At 37.0% G+C, this 23098-nt stretch overlaps 1 protein-coding gene across 4 annotated transcripts in view; it reads left to right on the forward strand.

The window, feature by feature from the left end:
- The window catches only part of APAF1 (apoptotic peptidase activating factor 1), a 93326-nt gene that overhangs the window by 21453 nt on the left and 48775 nt on the right, over positions 1-23098 (forward strand). For 3 of the 4 annotated variants that reach the window (XR_007154005.1, XM_047866964.1, XM_047866965.1), the window contains exons 6-14: positions 54-166; positions 265-396; positions 3085-3323; positions 3729-3896; positions 4610-4741; positions 8611-8724; positions 9563-9747; positions 14834-14960; positions 15841-15966. Coding sequence is in view for 3 of the 4 variants with exons in the window: in XM_047866964.1 (XP_047722920.1) it covers positions 54-166; positions 265-396; positions 3085-3323; positions 3729-3896; positions 4610-4741; positions 8611-8724; positions 9563-9747; positions 14834-14960; positions 15841-15966 (1336 nt within the window). In the remaining variant the exon portion in view is untranslated. The remainder of the gene's footprint in view (positions 1-53; positions 167-264; positions 397-3084; positions 3324-3728; positions 3897-4609; positions 4742-8610; positions 8725-9562; positions 9748-14833; positions 14961-15840; positions 15967-23098) is intronic. The other variant, XM_047866966.1, reaches the window with a different exon arrangement.

Consider the following 23098-nt stretch of genomic DNA (forward strand, 5'->3'; position numbering starts at 1 on the left):
TTAAATAAATGTCATTAGTGACTTAATACAAGTTTTTGTTTTTTTAAAATTAGGTCTCTGTTGATCTTGGATGATGTTTGGGATCCTTGGGTATTAAAAGCTTTTGACAATCAGTGTCAGATTCTTATTACAACCAGAGACAAGAGTGTTACAGATTCAGTAATGGGTAAGGGTTAATATGCTTTTTACTACCTTTATGTTTTACTTCAATTAGATTTATATATATTTTAACCAAATTACTTATATCGTGTGATTTTGTTACAGGTCCTAAATATGTAGTCTCTGTGGAGAGTGGCTTAGGAAAAGAAAAAGGACTTGAAATTTTATCCCTTTTTGTTAATATGAAGAAAGCAGATTTGCCAGAACAAGCTCACAGTATTATAAAAGAATGTAAAGGTATGGTTATTTATTTTGTGTATGAGAGGGTTATAGAGATACTAATTTTATCCTTTTGTAAATTAAGCTACTAAGTATGACAGTTTAGCACATGAACATCCAGAAACTTTACTAGAATTTTGTATTCTAGAACCTAGAGTATTTTAGGTTTTTCTTTGATACCCTAAATAGATAATAATATTTTGGTATTCATTTATTCATTAAAATAATATTTAATGAACACCCATGATATGTTAGTGGGAGACGTTAGATAAAGACATGACTTTTGTCAAAGAATAAAAAAATATGAGAATCAGAGTTTTAATTTTTTTTGGTTGATTTTATAAAAATAGTATTCTAATTTTGTATGTAACATGGTGTTCTCTTAATTTGCATTTTTTATGAAGTTAAGTGAAGTTAAACTTTTTACTTGTTTATTGACTATTTATTTGCATTTTAAGAAATTATCCTTGACTCACTTTTCTTTGTGATAGCAGATTTTTAATTGACTTTTGGCACTCTATTGAAGCTATTAGCTCTTTGCCATTTTTTGTAAATAGTTTCCCCAGTTTTTTGTCTGCTTTTTAATTTCATTTGTAGTATTTTATTTGACATACAGAAATTTAAAATTTTAAATAGTCCTATCAGTTCTTAAGATTATTTCTTCCACTGTTGTTAATGCTTCAGCAGACCTTGTTTTTTCATTCTGCCATAGTTCGTTTTGAGCTAATCGACTTAAAAAAATTTTTTTTTTGAATGTTTATTTATTTTTGAGAGAGACAGAGCATGAGCAGGGGAGGGGCAGAGAGAGAGGGAGACACAGAATCCTAAGCAGGCTGCAGGCTCCAAGCTGTCAGCACAGAGCCTGATGCGGGGCTCGAACTCAACGAGCTGTGAGATCATGACCTGAGCCGAAGTTGGGCGCTCAACCGACTGAGTCACCCAGGTGCCCCTGCGCTAATTGACTTTTAAAAAATATCTTAGAAAAGAATACTTCATTTGTATTCTAATTGTGAAGGTGATGTTTGTCCATTTTGAAACATTTATTATTTTTAAAATTTTTTTCAAGACTTAAAAAAAAATTAAAAAAAAAATTTTTTTTTTTTTAACATTTATTTATTTTTGAGACAGAGAGAGACAGAGCATGAACAGGGGAGGGGCAGAGAGAGAGGGAGACACAGAATCCGAAGCACGCTCCAGGCTCTGAGCTGTCAGCACAGAGCCTGATGCGGGGCTTGAACTCACAAGCTGCAAGATCATGATCTGAGCCCAAGTCGGACGCTCAGCCAACTGAGCCATCCAGGCGCCCCTATTTTGAAACATTTAAAAGATGTGTGAAATGATAAAGAAAAAAGAGAAATTATCCATAAACCTAATAATTATTATCATCACGAGAGTATTTCAGTCTTTTAGGACATATAAAACTTTGAAAAAAATATTCAGGTTACAATGGTATACATAATTTGAATCTTGTCTTTTTTCATATAACAAATCTTGAATATTATGTCATTAAGTATGTTTTGAAAAAAGTTATTAGTGGCATAATATTGTGATAACTTCAATTTATTCAGTCATTTCTCTATTGTTGTTTAAGATTTTTCACTATTTCAGGGGCACCTGGGTGGCTCATTTGGGTAGGTGACCAACTCTTGATTTCGGCTCAGGTCTTTATCTCATGGTTTGGGAGTTCAAGTCCCACATCTGCTGCATGCACTGATAGTGCGGAGGGAGCCTTCTTGGGATTCTCTTCCTCCTTGCCCCCCACAAATAAATAAATACATTAAAAAAAAAAAGATTTCTGGGGCACCTGGGTGGCGCAGTCAGTTAAGCGTCCGACTTCAGCTCAGGTCACGATCTCGCGGTCCATGAGTTCGAGCCCCGCGTCGGGCTCTGGGCTGATGGCTCAGAGCCTGGAGCCTGTTTCCGATTCTGTGTCTCCCTCTCTCTCTGCCCCTCCCCCGTTCATGCTCTGTCTCTCTCTGTCCCCAAAAAAATAACGTTGAAAAAAAAAAATTAAAAAAAAAAAAGATTTTTCAGTATTAAAAAAATTGTTTTTTAAATCTTTGTTTTTGAGAGAGAGATAGAGTGTGAGTAGGGGAGGAGCTGAGGGGAGGGAGACACAGAATCAGAAGCAGGCTCTAGGCCCTGAGCTGTTAGCACAGAGCCTGATGCGAGACCCAAACTCACAAACCGTGAGTTTAACCGACTGAGTCACCCAGGCGCCCCAGATTTTTCACTATTTTAAATAATGTTGTGTTGAGGGACACCTGGGTGGCTCAGTTGGTTAAGTGTCCAACTTCAGCTCAGGTCATGATCTCATGGTTTGTGAGTTCAAAGCCTTTGCATCGGGCTCTGTGTTGACAGCGAGGAGCCTGGAGCTTGCTTTGAGTTCTGCGTCTTCTTCTGTCTCTGCCGTCCCCCCGCCCCCCTCCTGCTCACACTCTGTCTCTCTCTCAAAAATAAACATTAGAAAAATAAAAAAAAAATAAATAATGCTGTGATGGATATCCTTAAAGGAAATATTTCTTATTTCTAATGCCTTCTTTAGAATAAATACATAAAGTGAATCCAAGTTTTATAAATATTTTAAGGGTTTGGGTAACATGCAGCAGAAATTGTTTTTTAAGAATAATGTGACTCTTAGTGGTAATTTTGAAATGACACAGTATTAACCCAGTGACTTTGTTTTTTGTTTTGTTTTATTTTTAGGTTCTCCTCTTGTAGTGTCTTTGATTGGTGCACTTTTACGTGATTTTCCCAACCGTTGGGATTACTACCTTAGGCAACTTCAGAATAAGCAATTTAAGAGAATAAGGAAATCTTCATTTTATGATTATGAGGCTCTGGATGAAGCCATGTCTATAAGCGTTGAAATGCTCAGAGAGGACATCAAAGATTATTATACAGATCTTTCCATCCTTCAGAAGGATGTTAAGGTGCCTACAAAGGTAATAGAAGGACCAGCAATCCTCATCATTGGATATTTTTGACATGGAACTTTTGATATAGTACCAAGGATGTTGTTATAGAGGATACTGGAAGGTTAAGACCCATGTCACTGAGGAGGTGTGGGGGATGTAAAAATCCTACTGTTCTTAGTCTCCATCAAGAGCTTGGTGTTGAACTCAGATTAGTTTCCTATTTCTAAGTTCTAGTGAAGCTGGAGAAGCATCTGACTTTGTTATCTCTCTTTTCTATCTTGACAAATAGTTGAGCTTCTTCATATGAAATTGAGATGCTTTATGAGGGCTTTATGATATGATTTGTGTGTATGTTTATGTGTGTTAACATCTTATCTGTAATCCTGGTAATTGTATTTTTGTGATACATTAAATGCTTAAAATGATTCCCAGGTGTTATGTATTCTCTGGGACATGGAAACCGAAGAAGTTGAAGACATACTGCAGGAGTTTGTTAATAAGTCTCTCTTATTCTGTGATCGGAATGGAAAATCATTTTGTTATTATTTACATGATCTTCAAGTAGATTTCCTTATAGAAAAGAATCGCAACCAGCTTCAGGTACTTGCATCTCTGTGCATTTTTTTTTTAATTTTTAACTTTGAAATTTTAGGGTTATAGAAGTTGCAAAACTATCTTTAGGGTTAAAGAGAGTTTTATGCATGTACCTTCATCTAGCTTCCCCCAGTGTTAACATCTTATGTAACTATAATAAAGTTATCAAAACCAAAAAATTAACAATCACAGAATATTGTTAGCTAACCTACAGATTTTATTTGGATTTCACCAGCTTTCCCACTAATGCCCTTCTTGTGGTTCAGATCAAGACCCCATATTGCATAATAATTGTCATGTTTCCCTGGTTTCCTCAAATCTATGAAAATTTCTTGGCTTTCTTTATCTTTCATGGTCACTTTTGAAGAGTACTACTCAGTTATTTTGTATAGAGTCTCTTAGTTTGGTTTGTCTGATTGTTTCTCCTGACTATATTTAGGTTATATTTTTTTGTCAAGAATACCACTAAAGTTATGTTGTGTCTTCAGTGCATCATATTAGGAAGTCGATATGTCTTATTGTCAGTGATGTTAATGTTGATCACTTGGTTAAAGTGGTACCTGCTAGTTTCTCCAGTGTAAAGCTACTATCTTTTCCTTTTGTAATTAAGTATTTTCTTGGTTGATTCTCTGCACATTTTTAAATAGCTTTGTAAGCTATAGTGATACTTAGGTTATGAAATTGTTTCTGTCCTCTAAAATGTTTCATTTGTGTTTCAGGATCTACATAAGAAGTTAATCACTCAGTTCCAGAGACATCACCAGCCACATACTCTTTCACCAGATCAGGAGGACTGCATGTATTGGTACAATTTTCTGGCTTACCACATGGCTAGTGCTAACATGCACAAAGTAAGATGACCCACTTAAAAATTACTATTTTTTATCTCACTTGTATTTCATCCTATGTTTAGAATTTTCTTTTACCTGTAAAAATAAGATTAAAGTCTATGTAAGTATTTTTGTTTTTGTTACTCTTTTTACCTACAGTGATTTAAAAAGGTACCTTAGTAAATCTAGTAAATGAACCACCTAAAAATTCACTCTTTTCTTACCAGTAGCTATCTTTTTTGGGCAGTATGGATTTTAAACTTTGAGAGGAATGAAGAATGGGAAAGTGTATTCATTCATTCAGCAAATATTTATTGAGTGCCTGTTAGGTACTGGTATTGTTTTTCATTGTGAGGATATACCATAGGCACAAAGTCCCTGCTCTCGTTGAGTTTACATTTTCTAGGGAGACCAATAGTGGACAAATAAATTTATGCTATTTTGGGAGTAGTAAGTGCTCAGAGAAAGAAAACATGGAAAGAGAAAGTGATGGTACAGAATCATCATGATTTGTTGATGGAATTGGTGTGTATTATAAGATTACTCCAGACTTGTACAACAGAAAGAATGGAGTTGATATGAACTGAGATTCGGATGTCTGTCAGGGGGTGAAGGGAGTGTTAGGAACTCATTTTGAATATACTGCATCTTATACTTTTAAGACATCTGACTGGAAATAATGAATATGTAGTTGGATATATGAATATGAATTTCTGGGGAAAAATTATAGATTAACATAATTTTAATATAACTTAATTACAGTATCCATAACATTATGGATAACATTTGGGTGTTATCACCACATAGATGATATTTGAAGTCATTACTTCAACTAATTCAAAATGTTAACATTTTGGAAAACTGTATGTACTTTGAGTAATTTGTCTATGCTTAGGTATGTTATCTCTTGGTTAAAAAAAGGGTGTATTGTTGTACCCTGTTTTTTTTCACCTAGCAAAATACAGTTTACATTTAATAATCTGCATTGGAATGAAGATATTCTGATAAATATCTGTGCCAAATTTGCTTTAATTGTTGCACATTTAGGTTTTCAGATTTTTGCCTTTATGATGCTTTAATGAACAATCTTGCTTGTCTTTGTACCTACGTTATTTCCTTCAAAAATTTTTTTGAAGTGGGATTATTGGGTCAGTGCATCTTTTTAAATTTGGCATGTCTGATAGTGTGACAGGATTCGGTTTTTTCTCACCATTTTAGACTTTTTTTCCTGATTTTTAAAGGTAATTTCTAATATTTAATGTTTTTCATTGGAAAACTTTAGGAAAACTAAAAAGAAAATGAAGATGGCAATTATTGTTAATGCTTTTTTGTATAATTTTCTAAGTTGTTCTGCTCAGATACATATACTTATTCTTTAAAACCAAAATAGGATCATAATAGAAATAGTCTTGGGGAGCCTGAGTGGCCTAGTCAGTTGAACATCTGACTCTAGATTTTGGCTCAGGTCATGATCTTTTTTAGCTTGTGGGATCAAACCCCACATTGGGCTCTGCTCTGACAGTGTGGAGCTTGCTTTGTATTCTCTCTCTCCCTCCCTCTTTCAAAATAAGTAAACATTAAAAAAAATGAAATAGTCATATCTTTTTTTTCTACTAACCTACATTTCATGGTCATCTTTTTATGTCAATTTATGTAAGTGACAAAATTTTTTTTAAACATTCTTTTTTTTTTTTTTTTTTTTTTAATTTTTTTTAAAGTTTTTTTTTTCAACGTTTTATTTATTTTTGGGACAGAGAGAGACAGAGCATGAACAGGGGAGGGGCAGAGAGAGAGGGAGACACAGAATCGGAAAAACAGGCTCCAGGCTCCGAGCCATCAGCCCAGAGCCCGACGCGGGGCTCGAACTCACGGACCGCGAGATCGTGACCTGGCTGAAGTCGGACGCTTAACCAACTGCGCCACCCAGGCGCCCCAAACATTTATTCATTTTTGAGACAGAGCATGAGTGGGGCAGGAGCAGAGAGAGAGAGATACATGGAATCTGAAGCAGGCTCTAGGCTCTGAGCTGTCAGCACAGAGCCTGACGCGGGGCCCGAACCCACGGACCACAAGTTCATGACCTGAGCTGAAGTCGGATGCTCAACTGACTGAGCCACCCAGGCACCACATAGAGTGACAAAATTTTTAAAGCTTCATACTGTTTCATTGTATAGTGACCAATTGGCTTATAGATAATTAGATTGCCGAAGGACACTTGTCTGATTATTTTCTTAGGACATATTTAAAAAAAATTTTTTTTAAATGTTTATTTTTGAGAGAGAGAAAGCGAGAGTGAGGGAGGGGCAGAGAGAGATGGAGATGCAGAATCTGCAGCAGGCTCCAGGTGAGCAGTCAACACAGAGCCTGATTTTCAGGGCTGAAACCCACAAACCGTGAGCTCATGAACGGATACTTAACTGACTAAGCCACCCAGGTGACCCAGGACATATTTTTATTTTTATTTTTTTAAATTTTTTTTTTCAACATTTATTTATTTTGGGGACAGAGAGAGACAGAGCATGAACGGGGGAGGGGCAGAGAGAGAGGGAGACACAGAATCGGAAACAGGCTCCAGGCTCTGAGCCATCAGCCCAGAGCCCGACGCGGGGCTCGAACTCACAGACCGCGAGATCGTGACCTGGCTGAAGTCGGTCGCTTAACCGACTGCGCCACCCAGGCGCCCCGTCAGGACATATTTTTATAAGCATAGTTTCTGGGTCAAATGGTATGTAGAGTTTGTATTTTTTTTAAAGTTTATTTATTTATTTTGAGAGAGAAAATACAAGTGGGGGAGGGACAGAGACAGAGAGAGAGAGAATCCCAAGCAGTATCTGCACTGTCAGCACAGAGCCCAGTTTGGGGCTCAAACCCGTATATGAGATCATGACCTGAGCTGACGTCGGACATTTAACTGACTGAACCACTCAGATGCCCCTGCAGTTTGAATTTTAATATAGATTACCAAACTGTCCCCCAGAAGGATGCTCTGAGTTACATCACTGCCAGCAGTATGTGAGAGTGTTCATTTCCTCTGATTCCAGCTAATCCTCTTATTACTGCTTTTAGTCTTTAGAAATTTGATATTAAAAAAATGCTGAATTGGGGTGCCTGGGTGGCTCAGTCGGTTGAGCGTCCGATTTCGGCTCAGGTCATGATCGCACAGTCCGTGGGTTCGATCCCCGCATCGGGCTCTGTGCTGATAGCTCAGAGCCTGGAGCCTGCTTCAGATTCTGTGTCTCCCTCTCTCTGACCCTTCCCTGTTCATGCTCTGTCTCTCTCTGTGTCAAAAATAAATAAACATAAAAAAAAAAAAAGAACATGTTTAAAAAAAAATGCTGAATCTTTGTTGTTCATTTAGATTATTGGTGAGGTTTTTGGCCATTTGACCTTTTATTCTGTGCATTGCCTTTACCAGATTTTTCTGGTGAGGTGTTTATCTTATTTTATTAGAATTTTCTATAAGATAATAATATTGAGCCCTCATCATAAGTGTTATAAATAAATATTTTTATTTTTTGTCAAATTTTCTTTATATTGTTTACAACTATATTAAAGGTTTGAATTTTTATGGTAGTTAAGTGCACTTCTTTCTCTCTCTTTTTTTTTTTTTTTTTTTTGTATTTTTGCTTTGGTGTTATGCTTACAACCATTTCCTTCATTCTAGGGTTACAAAAATATTTGCCTGTATATTGTAGTATTTTTTGAGGCTTTCTATTTTATATTTAAGTTTTTAATGTTTCTTTGGTTCTTTTTAAAAAACTTCCTTTTTTGTCCTTAAGTTCTAGTTATCTGCTAAATTTTGTTCAGTAGTGTTAGGATAGAGTTATAAAGTGGTAGAGTTAGAATTCTTTGATGTCTTTAACAATGTCCTTCTCTTTTTTTTTTTAAAGGAACTTTGTGCTTTAATGTTTTCCCTGGATTGGATTAAAGCAAAAACTGAACTCGTAGGCCCTGCCCATCTGATTCATGAGTTTGTGGAATATAGGCATATATTGGATGAAAAGGTATAAATTAGTATGAATAAGTCCCTAAAGGGCATCTCATTTTGTCACTTAATTCTAGTTTTAAGAGTGGGGATGAGCAGCACAGAAGGGGCAAACAGAGATAATTTCCTTTTTTTGATCCTTGATTATTCTAATTATTTTGCTTTCTTCCTAGCCTGTTGGGAATGTGGATGGGATTGAGGTTTGAAAGTTGGGGAAGTGAAGTGTTCAGTGGTATTTTTTACAAAACAATGTATTAAGAAAGTAATAGTTGGATAATGAGATTTTTACACTTTATTTTATTTTTTTAATATGAAATTTATTGTCAAATTGGTTTCCATACAACACCCAGTGCTCATCCCAACAGGTGTCCTCCTCAATGCCCATCACCCACTTCCCCCTCCCTCCCACCCCCCATCAACTCTCAGTTTATTCTCAGTTTTTAAGAGTCTCTTATGGTTTGGCTCTCTCCCTCTTTAACCTTTTTTTTTTTCCCTTCCCCTTCCCCATGGTCTTCTGTTAAGTTTCTCAGGATTCACATAAGAGTGAAAACATATGGTATCTGTCTTTCTCTGTATGACTTATTTCACTTAACATGACACTCTCCAGTTCCATCCACGTTGCTACAGAAGGCCATATTTCGTTCTTTCTCATTGCCAAATAGTATTCCATTGTTACACTTTGTTTAAAAGTTTAGAGAGGGTCACCAGGTATTTATTACCTAATGGTTGGCTATTTAATTTTAGCTCATATAGAGAATATCTTCATTTAAGCTTTTAAACTGACAAGATCACAGAAACAGAAAAATGTCAGATCTTGGTTCTGGTTATATTTCTAAGAGATTTCAGTTTGTTCGTAGGATTGTGCAGTCTGTGAAAATTTCCAAGAGTTTTTATCATTAAATGGACACCTTCTTGGACGACAGCCATTTCCTAATATTGTTCAACTGGGTCTCTGTGAACCAGAAACTTCAGAAGTTTATCAGCAAGCTAAGCTGCAGGCCAAGCAGGAGGTCGATAATGGAATGCTTTACCTGGAGTGGATGTAAGTAGGTTAGGAGAGAAACCAAAGGGGAGCAGAGTGCTAATTATGTCATTATTTTTCAGGTAGTGAATAAGTTCACTCCAGGAAGATGTAACTACTTTGGAAAAAACTGGAACTTTTAATAAGCATTCTTACTTACTGAAAAGTTCTGGAGAAGTAAGCATTGGAAAAATACATATTTTCAGAGTCCATAGAAATAGATGCTTGCCTATAGGCATTTTGACCAGTTATACTAAATATTAACATCAAATGGTTTACTTACTATAACATAGTATATTAGTGAAAAATATGGGCTTTGAAACCGCAGACATTGGTTCTAAAACCTGATATGTTTGGGGCACCTGGGTGGCTCAGTCGGTTGGGTGTCGGACTTCAGCTCAGGTCATGATCTCGCAGTCCGTGAGTTCGAGCCCCGCGTCGGGCTCTGTGCTGACAGCTCAGAGCCTGGAGCCTGTTTCAGATTCTGTGTCTCCCTCTCTCTCTGACCTTCCCCCATTCATGCTCTGTCTCTGTCTCAAAAATGAATAAACGTTAAAAAAAAATAAAAATAAAACCTGATATGTTTTTGTGATTTTGAATAAGTTACAGGTTGCTTTTCTTTTTCATATATAATAGAGATAACAGTTTTTTGAGGTATTATTTTTGTGAAGATTGAAATGAGATCTTGGATATGTAGTGATTAACACTTGCTTTTCATATAGCACTAATAAAACTTCCACTGAATTTTGATTCTTATTCCTAAAAGAGGCTGTTCAGTTTTACTCTTGCCTTAATCTTACCAATTAGAAAAATGAAAGGGTAAACTATCATCTATTTAATGCCTGTTACACACGATATGTGCACATTACTTATCTTCAAACCTTATAAATATTCTCTATTTTACAAATGAGAAAATTGCAGAGATGTTGAGACTTGATTAAGCTCCTGTAGTTAGTTGAATGGGATTTAAACCCTGGATCTGTTTAGGGGTGCCTGGATGGCTCAGTTGGTTAAGTGTCTGACTTTGGCTCAGGTCATGATCTTGCAGTTCATGGGTTTGAGCCCCACGTTGGGCTCTGTGCTGACAGCTTGGAGCCTGGAGCCTGCTTCGGATTCTCTCTCTCTCTCTCTTTCTCTCTCTCCCTCCCTCCCTCCCTCTCTCCCTCTCTCTCTCTCTCTCTCCCTCTCTCTCTCTCTCTCTCTCTCCCCCTCCCTCCCTCTCTCTCTCCCTCTCTCTCTCTCCCTCTCCCCCCCTCTTTCTCTCCCTCTTCCCCCCTCTCTCTCTCTCCCCCTCTATCTCTCTCTCTCTCCCCCCCTCACTCACTCTGCCCCTCCCCCATTCACACTTTGTCACACTATCTGTGTCTCTCAAAAATAAACATTAAAAAAATTTAATAATAAAAAAACCCTGGATCTGTTTAGCTTTCTTTTTTTAATATTTATTTATTTTAGAGAGTAAGAGAGAGTGTGAGCATGAGTGGAGGAGGGGTAGGGAGAGAGAGAATCCCAAGTAGGCTACACACTCACTTGGGGCTCTATCTCACGATGGTGAGATCATGACCTGAAATGAAATCAGGAGTCGGACACTTAACTGACTGAGCCACCCAGGTGCCCCTGTCTCATTTTATTTTCTATACACTTTCTATATGCCATGGTTCTCTTATAGCTAGAGATAATGAATGTGAATGGTTGACTTTTCACATGTATAATTTATATCTGAATAGAACTCTAGGTTGATCTGCAATATTTATTAGTCCTGGGCCCTCTTTCCAAATAAGTCAGATTGCCACGGGTGATTGCCCTAATTCAGCTTAGTGTAACAAATATTTGAGTTTGTCTAATGTACTAATATTAAGCACTGTTACTAGGTGCTAAGGCTCTCTTGAAGGAGCTTATAATCTATTAATGAAGAAAAAAGTTGAAGCAAATAATTAAACATAATGTGATGAGTGCAACAACAGAAATGTGTATAATATAGAACTGAGAAGTGGGTTATTAACTTGGATTGGTGAGGAATTCTGGGAAGTTTCCACAAAAGCGTTAAAAAGTGTTTTTAAAATTAAATATTAATTTTTTGTTGGTTTTATTTTTATTTTAAAGTAATCAGTGTTTCTGCTTTTTTTTAATTTTATTTTTTTCAACGTTTATTTATTTTTGGGACAGAGAGAGACAGAGCATGAACGTGGAGGGGCAGAGAGAGAGGGAGACACAGAATTGGAAACAGGCTCCAGGCTCTGAGCCATCAGCACAGAGCCTGACGCGGGGCTCGAACTCACGGACCGCAAGATCGTGACCTGGCTGAAGTCGGACGCTTAACCGACTGCGCCACCCAGGCGCCCCTCTGCTTTTTTTAAAAATCAAATAATACTAGAGGGATGTAAAATGAAAAGTCAGGGATGCCTGGGTGGCTCAGTTGTTGAAGCGTCCGATTTCAACTCAGGTCATGATCTCACGGTTTCATGAGTGTAAGCCCTGCATCTGGCTCTGTGCTGGCAGTGTGGAGTCTGCTTGGGATTCTTTCTCTCTCCCTCTGCCCCTCCCCCACTTGCACGCATACTCGCCTGCTCTCAAAATAAACAAACTTAAAAAAAAAAAGACAGACTCCCCATCTTTTCTCACCTTCCCATTTCCTGGAGTTAACTATTCTTTTAATTCTTTCCTGGGAAGAAGTTTACTCTCTCTCTGAAGCAGTCTCTTAACTTATTGAGGCTAGGGTAGACCTGTCTGTATTCTAGAATACTTGCACACTTTATCATAGCATTTGTCTCACTTTATGGTGATTGCCTATTTTTCTCTGTTACTAGTCCATACATTCTGTACTCTGGAATAGTTTGGAGGTTAAAATAACAGACTTTGGCTTTAGATTGCCTAGGCATGAAATGCAGCTCTGCTTTATTAGTTGTATATAACCAGGGAATTTTATTCAACTTCTCTCACCTAATGTTGCTATTTCGTAGCATTATTGAGAAGATTAAATGACTGTGTGCACACACACACACACACACACACACACACACAGTGCTTAGAGCAGTACCTCATTCATAGAAAGTGTTTAATATCTAATAGTTAATTACTAAGAATAGCATTTTGCCTGGCCCATATAGTTGGTACGCACTAGAAATTTGTGGAGGATTGATGGCATTGGTGTTTTGGTGAGTGGTTGAAATAGAATTTTAATACAAGGTCTGATAATCAAATGGGCATAGGTTTAGTTCTTGTTCTCTTGCGTTGTTGAGTTTGTTTTTTTTAATGTTTCTTGCTGTTTTATTTTTGTTGGTTTTTTTCCCCATTCTGTCAACTGTGTTTCAACCCATGGTGTTCTCTCACAGAATCGTTAGTCATTCATAGCTAAATTTTTTAAGTGGGTTTGACCAGATCATAGTTAAAGAATGCCTTATTCCTGTACTAGAAAATTTCTTTTTCTGTAGGACGGTTTAGGTGGATAGCAGCTTAAATTTAATTTAATTTTAGCTTTCAGAGAAATCATTTGTTCATGCATTCATTTGTTATTTCTTTAATACTTTTTGGCCATCCACTATATGCCCATCACTGGGACAGGTCACTTTCTCACCCTATTTTGGGGAATTGAGTAGTTAGATCAAGGGGAGAGAGAAGAGTATTTTTTTTTTTTTTTAATTTTTTTTTTTTTTCAACGTTTATTTATTTTGGGGACAGAGAGAGACAGAGCATGAACGGGGGAGGGGCAGAGAGAGAGGGAGACACAGAATAGGAAACAGGCTCCAGGCTCTGAGCCGTCAGCACAGAGCCCGACGCGGGGCTCGAACTCACGGACCGCGAGATCGTGACCTGACTGAAGTCGGACGCTTAACCGACTGCGCCACCCAGGCGCCCCGAGAAGAGTATTTTTAATCTAATCCTATAAACTTTGCTAGTAACTTACCTGGTTTTCTTCCAGGTTCTCATTACTCTAGTTCTTCTTATTATATTACAGTTACTTGTTTTGTTGTTTCTAGTAAATTATAATACTTTTTTTCAAATGTTTATTTTTGATAGAGGGAGCGTGAGTAGAAGGGGGTAGAAAGAGGGAAGAACAGAGGATCCGAAATGGGCTGGGCGCTGACTGCAGCGAGCCCAATGTGGGGCTTGAACCCACGAACCATGAGATCATGACCTGAGCAGTAGTCAGACGCTCAATCAACTGAGCCACCTAGGCACCTCCTGAATTATAATACTTTCTAAGTAAGGTCTAAATCTGATTTACCTTTTGTGTTCCCTTATTTCATTTGGCCTAACTTCTGTGTGATTAATTTTTTTTAAAGAATAATAACAATGGCATCCTTATGTGTCAGAAACTGTTTAGAGCAGGTACCCTTACTCCCATTGTACATATGAGAAAATGTACAATGGGAGAAAATGGAAAATGAGAAAATGGAAATGTATTAGGTCATTTGCTTAAGTTTACACACTTAATAAGTAGTAGAAGTAGGGTTATTCATTAGGTTTATCTGACTATTAAAATAAGTGTGATGCCATTTAACATATTTAATTGTATTCAAGATGACTGGGGCATATGTGTATGAAATTCTGACACTGTTCTTTTACCCCTTTAGCCCATGAGAAATAACGTATTACCTATACTAGTGGAATAGTATTCAGTAGACTAAAATATAAATAAAATGACATTGCTTGATCTTTTTTTCTCTATACCTAATTGTGGTTAGAGAAGAACAGTTTTAAAGTACATCATCCTAACAGTGGGTGTAGTGTTGTACTTTAGTATGGCTTCTTTCCTGTTAAAAATGGAGATTTTTTTTGAGAGTATTCTTATATAATGTTTTTTCTACACGTTATCATTAATGTATCGAAGGAAAATAGAAAGCAACATGTATTTGATTAGATTTCTCCCAACTCTGTCATTTGCAACATATGACAGGTTGCTTGATAGAGGGTAGAATTTCTCTTAAAAAGCCACTTTTGTTATGCTTTTTTTTCCTTCAGGAGATCTATGCTGTCAGTTACAAGTTGGTAACTTAATTTTAAGAATTTTGTATTTTTGGCAACACAACGTTAAAAGACAGTTTACTTCATTATTGAAAAAAATTACTTTTACTTATTGGGTTTCTGTTCATTTTCTCCTTGTATGTAGAAACAAAAAAAACAACAAGAATCTTTCCCGCTTAGTTGTCCGCCCCCATACAGATGCTGTTTACCATGCTTGCTTTTCTGAGGATGGTCAAAGAATAGCTTCTTGTGGAGTTGATAAAACCTTACAGGTAAAACAAATCTCTTGAGAAAAATTGGAAGAGGCATGTACCTGATACTGTGCATATTAGAATATAATTTAAATACTAAAATTGAAGAAAATTGTACATTAGAAATAGAGAAATCTAACTCTCTGGAATATTTTATGAAAACTTTCTCTGGAGATTTAAAAGATAGGGTTGTGCATTTTCATTATTTTAAATTTGCCAAGTGGCATGAAAGTACCTTTTACCCTAGCAATAAGTTTCTGTCATCTGTATACCAGCTAGGGGTAATGAAGAAATGAAAATTGTTAAAAGACATAAGGACTCCCTGGCATAGTGAACTGGGCTTTGATTAAAAAAGTTATTTAATAAAATACCTATTTTAGTACAGGCTCAGGCATAGATTTCTGACTGTAAATAGGAATTGGACTAGATTATTTCTAAGGTGCTTGAAGGAATTTCTTAAGTTCTCATTTCTTTTCAGAATACATGAATGAATGCTTTTCTTTAAATCTGTACTGTACCTTTTGGTTTGGAAGGAAACAGGATCAAATTAGTTAAAACTTTGATTTTCAGACTAGGTTTAGTCTTTATAAGATTATGACTGGAAACCTTATTTTTATATGTGTACTTCATTATTTAAAAAAAAAAGAATTTGCCAAACTAATCTCAAGAACTGAAGCTATACTCTGCTAGCTCTTTTTATTGATATTAAAAACATTTAACAAGGGATAGTTCTCTATGTTCAGGCATATAAATTCTGACGGATATTTCTGCTGTTTGGACTGTTTTTGCCAACGTTCATTCCTATTGCAAAATAATACTGAATAAGATCTTTAAAAGAAAGATTTTTATTGAATGGTGGCCAGTGGTTTATGTTAAAAAGATTTTATTTTTGCTTGTGCAGGTGTTCAAAGCTGAAACAGGAGAGAAACTTCTGGAAATCAAGGCTCATGAGGATGAAGTGCTTTGTTGTGCATTTTCTGCAGATGACAGATTCATAGCAACCTGCTCAGTGGATAAAAAAGTGAAGGTAGGAAAGTATTTTTCTCTTGAGTTGTAATTACCACAGAATTCATTTTCTTTTTCCATACTAGAGGGACTAGGGTAAGTAGGGATAAAAGACTTGCCTATTGATTACTAACTTGAGGCAAACCAGTTTCAACTGTAAATTAACACTGTCTAAAAAATCTTTTTTTTTTTTAAATGTTTGTTTATTTTTGAGAGAGCGTGAGCAAGGGAGGGGCAGAGAGAAAGAGACACAGAATATGAAGCAGGCTCCAGCCTCTGAGCTGTTGGCACAGAGCCTGATGCGGGGCTTGAGCCCATGAATCTTGAGATCATGAACTGAGTCGAAGTCAGATGCGTAACAGGTACCCCTAATAGTCCTTATTTTTGAGCACCAGCAAAATGCCTAGGTTTCTCAGCCTAAGATATTTACCAGGCAGCTAAGAGAAACAATTACAAATTAATGAATATGTCTGCCATTTATTGATCAGTCTATGGGATAAATACCAATTGGAATCTTTGAATGCATTGTGATTGGAAGTGTTGCTGCACAAAATTATTGTCTTGAGATTGGATTCCTGTTGTAAAATGCTTGGTCTGTGAACGGCAACCCAGGTTTTTTTTTTTTAATTAAAAAAATTTTTTTTTTAACATTTATTTATTATGTCACACAGAGTATGAACAGGGGAGGGATAGAAAGAGGGGAGACACAGAATCTGAAGTAGGCTTCAGGCTCTGAGCTGTCAGCACAGAGCCCAATGTGGGGCTCGAACTCACAAACTGTGAGATCATGACCTGAGCCAAAGTCAGTCGCCTAACCAACCGAGCACCCCAGGTGCCCCCCAGGTTTAAAAAAAAATTTTTTTTTAACCTTTATGAACTACATTCACTGCAAATCTAGATGCACGAACAAACTAGCAATTCAGTTACTAGTCTACAAAGTAAATAGAGAAAAAAAAGTAAACACAGGTTAATTTTTATCTTTGTTATTTTTTTCCCCTTTTTTTTTTTTTTTTTTTTTTTTTTTTTTTATTCTTTCTTGTCTCTTGTTCCTAAATTTGGCTTTCTGCTAGAGCATTTATGTGGAATTTAGGAGAGACCGAAGTCCAGGGGAATGTTTTTTTCTGATAAGTGTAGGGGGATCCTCACTTCAGGCTTAAAAAAATTTTTTTTTTTAATTTAATTTTATTTTTTTTATGTTTATTTTTGAGAGAGAGAGAAAGACAGAGCATGAGTGAGGTAGGGCAGAGAGAGAAGGAGACACAGAATCTGAAGCAGGCTCCAGGCTCTGAGCTGTCTGCATAGAACACACGAACTGTGAGGTCATGACCTGAGTCGAAGTTGGACATTTAACTGACTGAGCCACCCAGAAGCCCCAGCCTTTTTCTTTTTCTTTTTTTCTTTTTCTCTTTTAATTTTTCTTTCTTTTTTTTTAAAGAATGTCGTAACTGGTTAGGTGTGTAACTGGGTCTTAGTGGACCTGGGAGCAAGAAAATTGGCTTGGAAGTTTTCCTAGGGTCTGGATCCACTTGAAGAAGACTTTGGAGTGTTCAGACTAAATTCAGGCCTTGGAAAAATCTACTTCTTGATAGAATGGACTCCAAGTGGCTTTACAACCAACTCGTTAATTTACTCCATAGCTTCTACTCTGAGTCAGACTTGGAGTTGGCCATTCCATGTAGTTCCACAGTCAGAGCCAAATGGAGTAAAAGGAAATAACACTGTGTTTCTGCTTTCTAAGTACTCAAAAACAAAACAAGAGGCAGAAATGTGTATTAAATAAAAATAAACTTTTTGGGCCTCTGGGGAGTGCTTTGACAAGATAAAATGTGGGGCGACTGGCTGACTCAATCAGTAGAGCACATGATTCTTCATCTCAGGGTTGTAAGTTTGAGCCCTATTTGGGTATGGAGCTTACTTAAAAATTAAAAACAAAATGCTATAAGAGGCAAATTAGTACTTATGAAAAATCCAGAGCCCAGTGAAGAGTAGATAATTTATTTCTTTCATTTGTTGTTAGATAGAACACACTGCTTGGTTGTCTTACATAGTAACTAAAATGATTATTCTTTTACTGGGGAATTTAACACCTTGTGAAACTTTATACTGAATACTTTGTTGTATTACATTATCAATTTCTCACTACAACTTGTAAAGTAAGTATTTAACAGATGAGGCAACAAGTTCAGAGATGAAGTCATTTGTCCAGGCTCACATCAACTGATAAGTAATGGAGCCAGGGTTGAAAGCTTAGGTTTCCCTCAGAATCAGAAGCCTTTATTTTTTTCACTGAGCTATTTGTCTTTACTTATTTATTTATAAGTTCAAGTCAGAAATCTTAGCATGTCCTTTATCTCATTAAAAAAAAAACTTTTTATTTTTTTAAATTTACATCCAAGTTAGTTAGCATATAGTGCAACAATGATTTCAGGAGTAGATTCCTTAATGCCCCTTACCCATTTAGCCCATCTCCTCTCCCACAACCCCTCCAGTAACCAACCCTCTGCTTGTTCTCCATATTTAAGAGTTTCTTATGTTTTGTCCCCCTCCCTGTTTTTATATTATTTTTGCTTCCCTTCCCTTGTGTTCATCTGTTCTGTGTCTTAAAGTCTCCTTATGAGTGAAGTCATATGAGATTTGTCTTTCTCGAATTTCACTTAGCATAATACCCTCTAGTTCCATCCACATAGTTGCAAATGGCAAGATTTCATTCTTTTTGATTGCTGAGTAATTCTCCGTTGTATGTATATACCACATCTTCTTTATCCATTCATCCATTGATGGGCATTTGGGCTCTTTCCATACTTTGGCTGTTGTTGATAGTGCTGCTATAAACATTAGGGTGCATGTTAAACAACAGCGGTGAGTGGACATCCCTGTTGTGTTCCTGATCTCAGGGAGAAAGCTGTCAGTTTTTCCCTATTGAGGATGATATTAGCTGTGGGCTTTTCATAAATGGCTTTTATAATGTTTAAGTATGTTCCTTCTATCCCAGCTTTTTCGAGGGTTTTTATAAAGAAAGGATGCTGAATTTTGTCAAATGCTTTTTCTGCGTCCATTGACAGGATCATATGGTTCTTATCTTTTTTATTAATGTGATGTATCACATTGATTGATTTGTGAATGTTGAACCAGCCCTGCAGCCCAGGAATGAATCCCACTTGATCATGGCGAATAATTCTTTTTATATGCTGTTGAATTCGATTTGCTAGTATCTTATTGAGAATTTTTGCATCCATATTCATCAGGGATATTGGCCTGTAGTTCTCTTTTTTTACTAGGTCTGGTTTAGGAATTAAAGTAATGCTGATTTCATAGAATGAGTCTGGAAGTTTTCCTTCCCTTTCTATTTTTTGGAATAGCTTGAGAAGGGTAGGTATTATCTCTGCTTTAAATGGCTGTTAGAATTCCCCTGGGAAGCCATGTGGTCCTGGACTGTTATTTGTTGGGAGATTTTTGACAACTGATTCAATTTCTGCACTGGTTATGGGTGTGTTCAAGCTTTCTATTTCTTCCCGTTTGAGTTTTGGAAGCGTGTGGGTTATTTAACATAGTGTTGGGAGTTCTAGCATCACCAATCAGACAACAAAAGGAAATCAAAGGCATGAAAATTGGCCAAGATGAAGTTAAGCTTTCACTTTTTGCAGATGACATGATATTATACATGGAAAACCCGATAGACTACACCAGAAGTCTGCTAGAACTGATACATGAATTCAGCAAAGTCGCAGGCTACAAAGTCAATGTACAAAAATCAGTTGCATTCTTATACACTGATAATGAAGCAACAGAAAGACAAATAAACTGATCCCATTCGCAATTGCACCAAGAACCATAAAATACCTAGGAATAAACCTAACCAAAGATGTGAAAGATCTGTATGGTGAAAACTATAGAAAGCTTATGAAGGAAATTGAAGAAATATAAAGAAATGGAAAAATATCCCGTGCTCATGGATTGGAAGAATAAATATTATTAAAATGTCAATACTACCCAAAGCTATCTACACATTCAATGCAATCCCAATCAAAATTGCACCAGCATTCTTCTTGAAGCTAGAACAAGCAATCCTAAAATTTGTATGGAACCACAAAAGGCCCCGAATAGCCAAAGTAATTTTGAAGCAGAAGACCAAAGCAGGAGGCATCACAATCCCAGACTTTAGCCTCTACTACAAAGCTGTCATCATCAAGACAGCATGGTGTTGTCACAAAAACAGACACATAGACCAACGGAATAGAATAGAAACCCCAGAACTAGATCCACAAAAGTATGGCCAACTAATCTTTGACAAAGCGGGAAAGAATATCCAATGGAAAAAAGACAGTCTCTTTAACAAATGGTGCTGGGAGAACTGGACAGCAACATGCAGAAGGATGAAACTAGACCAATTTCTTACACTATTCACAAAAATAAACTCAAAGTGGATAAAGGACCTGAATGTGAGACAGGAAACCATCAAAACCCTAGAGGAGAAAGCAGGAAAAAACCTCTCTGACCTCAACCGTAGCAATTTCTTACTTGACACATCCCCAAAGGCAAGGGAATTAAAAGCAAAAACGAACTACTGGGACCTTGTGAAGGTAAAAAGCCTCTGCACAGCAAAGGAAACCATCAACAAAACTAAAAGGCAACCAACGGAATGGGAAAAGATATTTGCAAATGACATATCGGACAAAGGGCTAGTATCCAAAATCTATAAAGAGCTCACCAAACTCCACACCCGAAAAACAAATAATCCAGTGAAGAAATGGGCAGAAAACATGAATAGACACTTCTCTAAAGAAGACATCCGGATGGCCAACAGGCACATGTAAAGATGCTCATCATCACTCCTCATCAGGGAAATACAAATCAAAACCACACTGAGATATCACCTCATGCCAGTCAGAGTGGCTAAAATGAACAAATCAGGAGACTATAGATGCTGGAGAGGATGTGGAGAAATGGGAACCCCCTTGCACTGTTGGGAGTGCAAACTGGTACAGCTGCTCTGGAAAAGTGTGGAGGTTCCTAAAAAAATTAAAAATAGATCTACCCTATGACCCAGCAATAGCACTTCTAGGAATTTACCCAAGGGATACAGGAGTGCTGATGTATAGGGGCACTTGTACCCCAATGTTTATAGCAGCGCTTTCAACAATAGCCAAATATGGAAAGAGCCTAAATGTCCATCAGCTGACAAATGGATAAAGAAATTGTGGTTTATATACACAATGGAATAGTATGTGGCAATGAGAAAGAATGAAATAAGACCTTTTGTAACAACGTGGATGGAACTGGAGAGTGTTATGCTAAGTGAAATAAGTTATACAGAGAAAGACAGATACCATATGTTTTCACTCCATGTGGATCCTGAGAAACTTAACAGAAGTCCATGGGGGAGGGGAAGAAAAAAAAAAAAAAAGGTTAGAGAGGGAGAGAGCCAAACCATAAGAGACTCTTAAAAACGGAGAATAAACTGAGGGTTGATGGGGGGTGGGAGGGAGGGCAGGGTGGATGATGAGTATTGAGGAGGGCACCTTTTGGGATGAGCACTGGGTGTTGTATGGAAACCAATTTGACAATAAATTTCATACTAAAAAAAAACATTAGGGTGCATGTGCCCATTTGAAACAGCATACCTGTATCCTTAGATAAATACCTAGTAATGCAATTGCTGGGTTGTAGGCTAGTTCTATTTTTAATTTTTTGAGGAACCTCCATACTGTTTTCCAGAGTTGCTGCATCAGCTTGTGTTCCCACCAACAATGCAAAAGAGATCCTCTTTTTCCACATCCTCGCCAACATCTGTTGTTGCCTGTGTTGTTAATGTTAGCCATTCTGACAGGTGTGAGGTAGTATCTCATTGTGGTTTTGATTTGAATTTCCCTGATGATGAGTGATGTTGAGCATTTTTTTCATGTGTCAATTGGCCATCTGGATGTCTTCTTTGGAGAAGTGTCTATTCATGTGTTTTCCCATTTCTTCACTGGATTATTTGTTTTTTGGGTGTTGAGTTTGATAAGTTCTTTACAGATTTTGGATACCAACCCTTTATCTGATAGGTCATTTGCAAATATCTTCTCCCATTCCGTCTGTTGCCTTTTAGTTTTGCTGATTGTTTCCTTTGCTGTGCAAAGGATGAGGCCCTTTGATGAAGTCCCAATAGTTCATTTTTGCTTTTGTTTCCCTTGCCACTGGAGATGTGCTGAGTAAGAAGTTACTGTGGCCAAGGTCAGAGAGGTTTTTTGCCTGCTTTCTCCTTGAGGATTTTGATGGCTTCCTGTCTTACATTTAGGTGTTTCATCCATTTTGAGTTTATTTTTGTGTATGGTATAAGAAAGTGGTCCAGGTTCATTTTTCTGCATGTCGCTGTCCAGTTTTCCCAGCACCATTTGCTGAAGAGACTGTTTTTATTCCATTGGATATTCTTCCCTGCTTTGTCAAAGATTAGTTGGCCATATGTTTGTGGATCCATTTTTGGGTTTTCTATTGTGTTCCATTGATCTGAGTGTCTCTTTCTGTGCCAGTACCATACTGTCTTGATGATTATGACTTTGTAATATAGCTTGAAGTCCAGGATTGTGATGCCTCCTGCTTTGGTTTTCTTTTTCAAGATTGCTTTGGCTATCCAGGGTCTTTTCCGGTTCTATACATATTTTAGGATTGTTTGTTCTAGCTCTGTGAAGAATGCTGGTGTTATTTTGATAGGTATTGCATTGAATATGTAGATAGCTTTGGGTAGTGTTGACATTTTAATACTATTTGTTCTTCCTATCCAGGAGCATGGAATCTTTTTCCATTGTGTCTTCTTCAATTTCTTTCATAAACTTTCTATAGTTTTCAGTGTATAGATTTTTCACCTCTTTGGTTAGATTTATTCCTAGGTATTTTATGGTTTTTGATGCAGTTGTAAATGGGATCAATTCCTTGAATTCTCCTTTTGCTTCATTGTTGGTGTATAGGAATGCAACCGATTTCTGTGCATTGATTTTATATCCTGCAACTTTGATGAATTTATGGATCGGTTCTAGCAGTCTTTTGGTGGAATCTTTTGGGTTTTTCATATAAAGTATCATGTCATCCCCAAAGAGTGGAAGTTTGACCTCCTCCTGGCCTATTTGGATGCCTTTTGTTTCTTTGTGTTGTCTGATTGCTGAGGCTAAGACTTCCAA

This window comes from Prionailurus viverrinus, chromosome B4 (genome assembly GCF_022837055.1).
Source record: "Prionailurus viverrinus isolate Anna chromosome B4, UM_Priviv_1.0, whole genome shotgun sequence".
In the NCBI taxonomy this organism is placed as follows: Eukaryota; Metazoa; Chordata; class Mammalia; order Carnivora; family Felidae; genus Prionailurus; species Prionailurus viverrinus.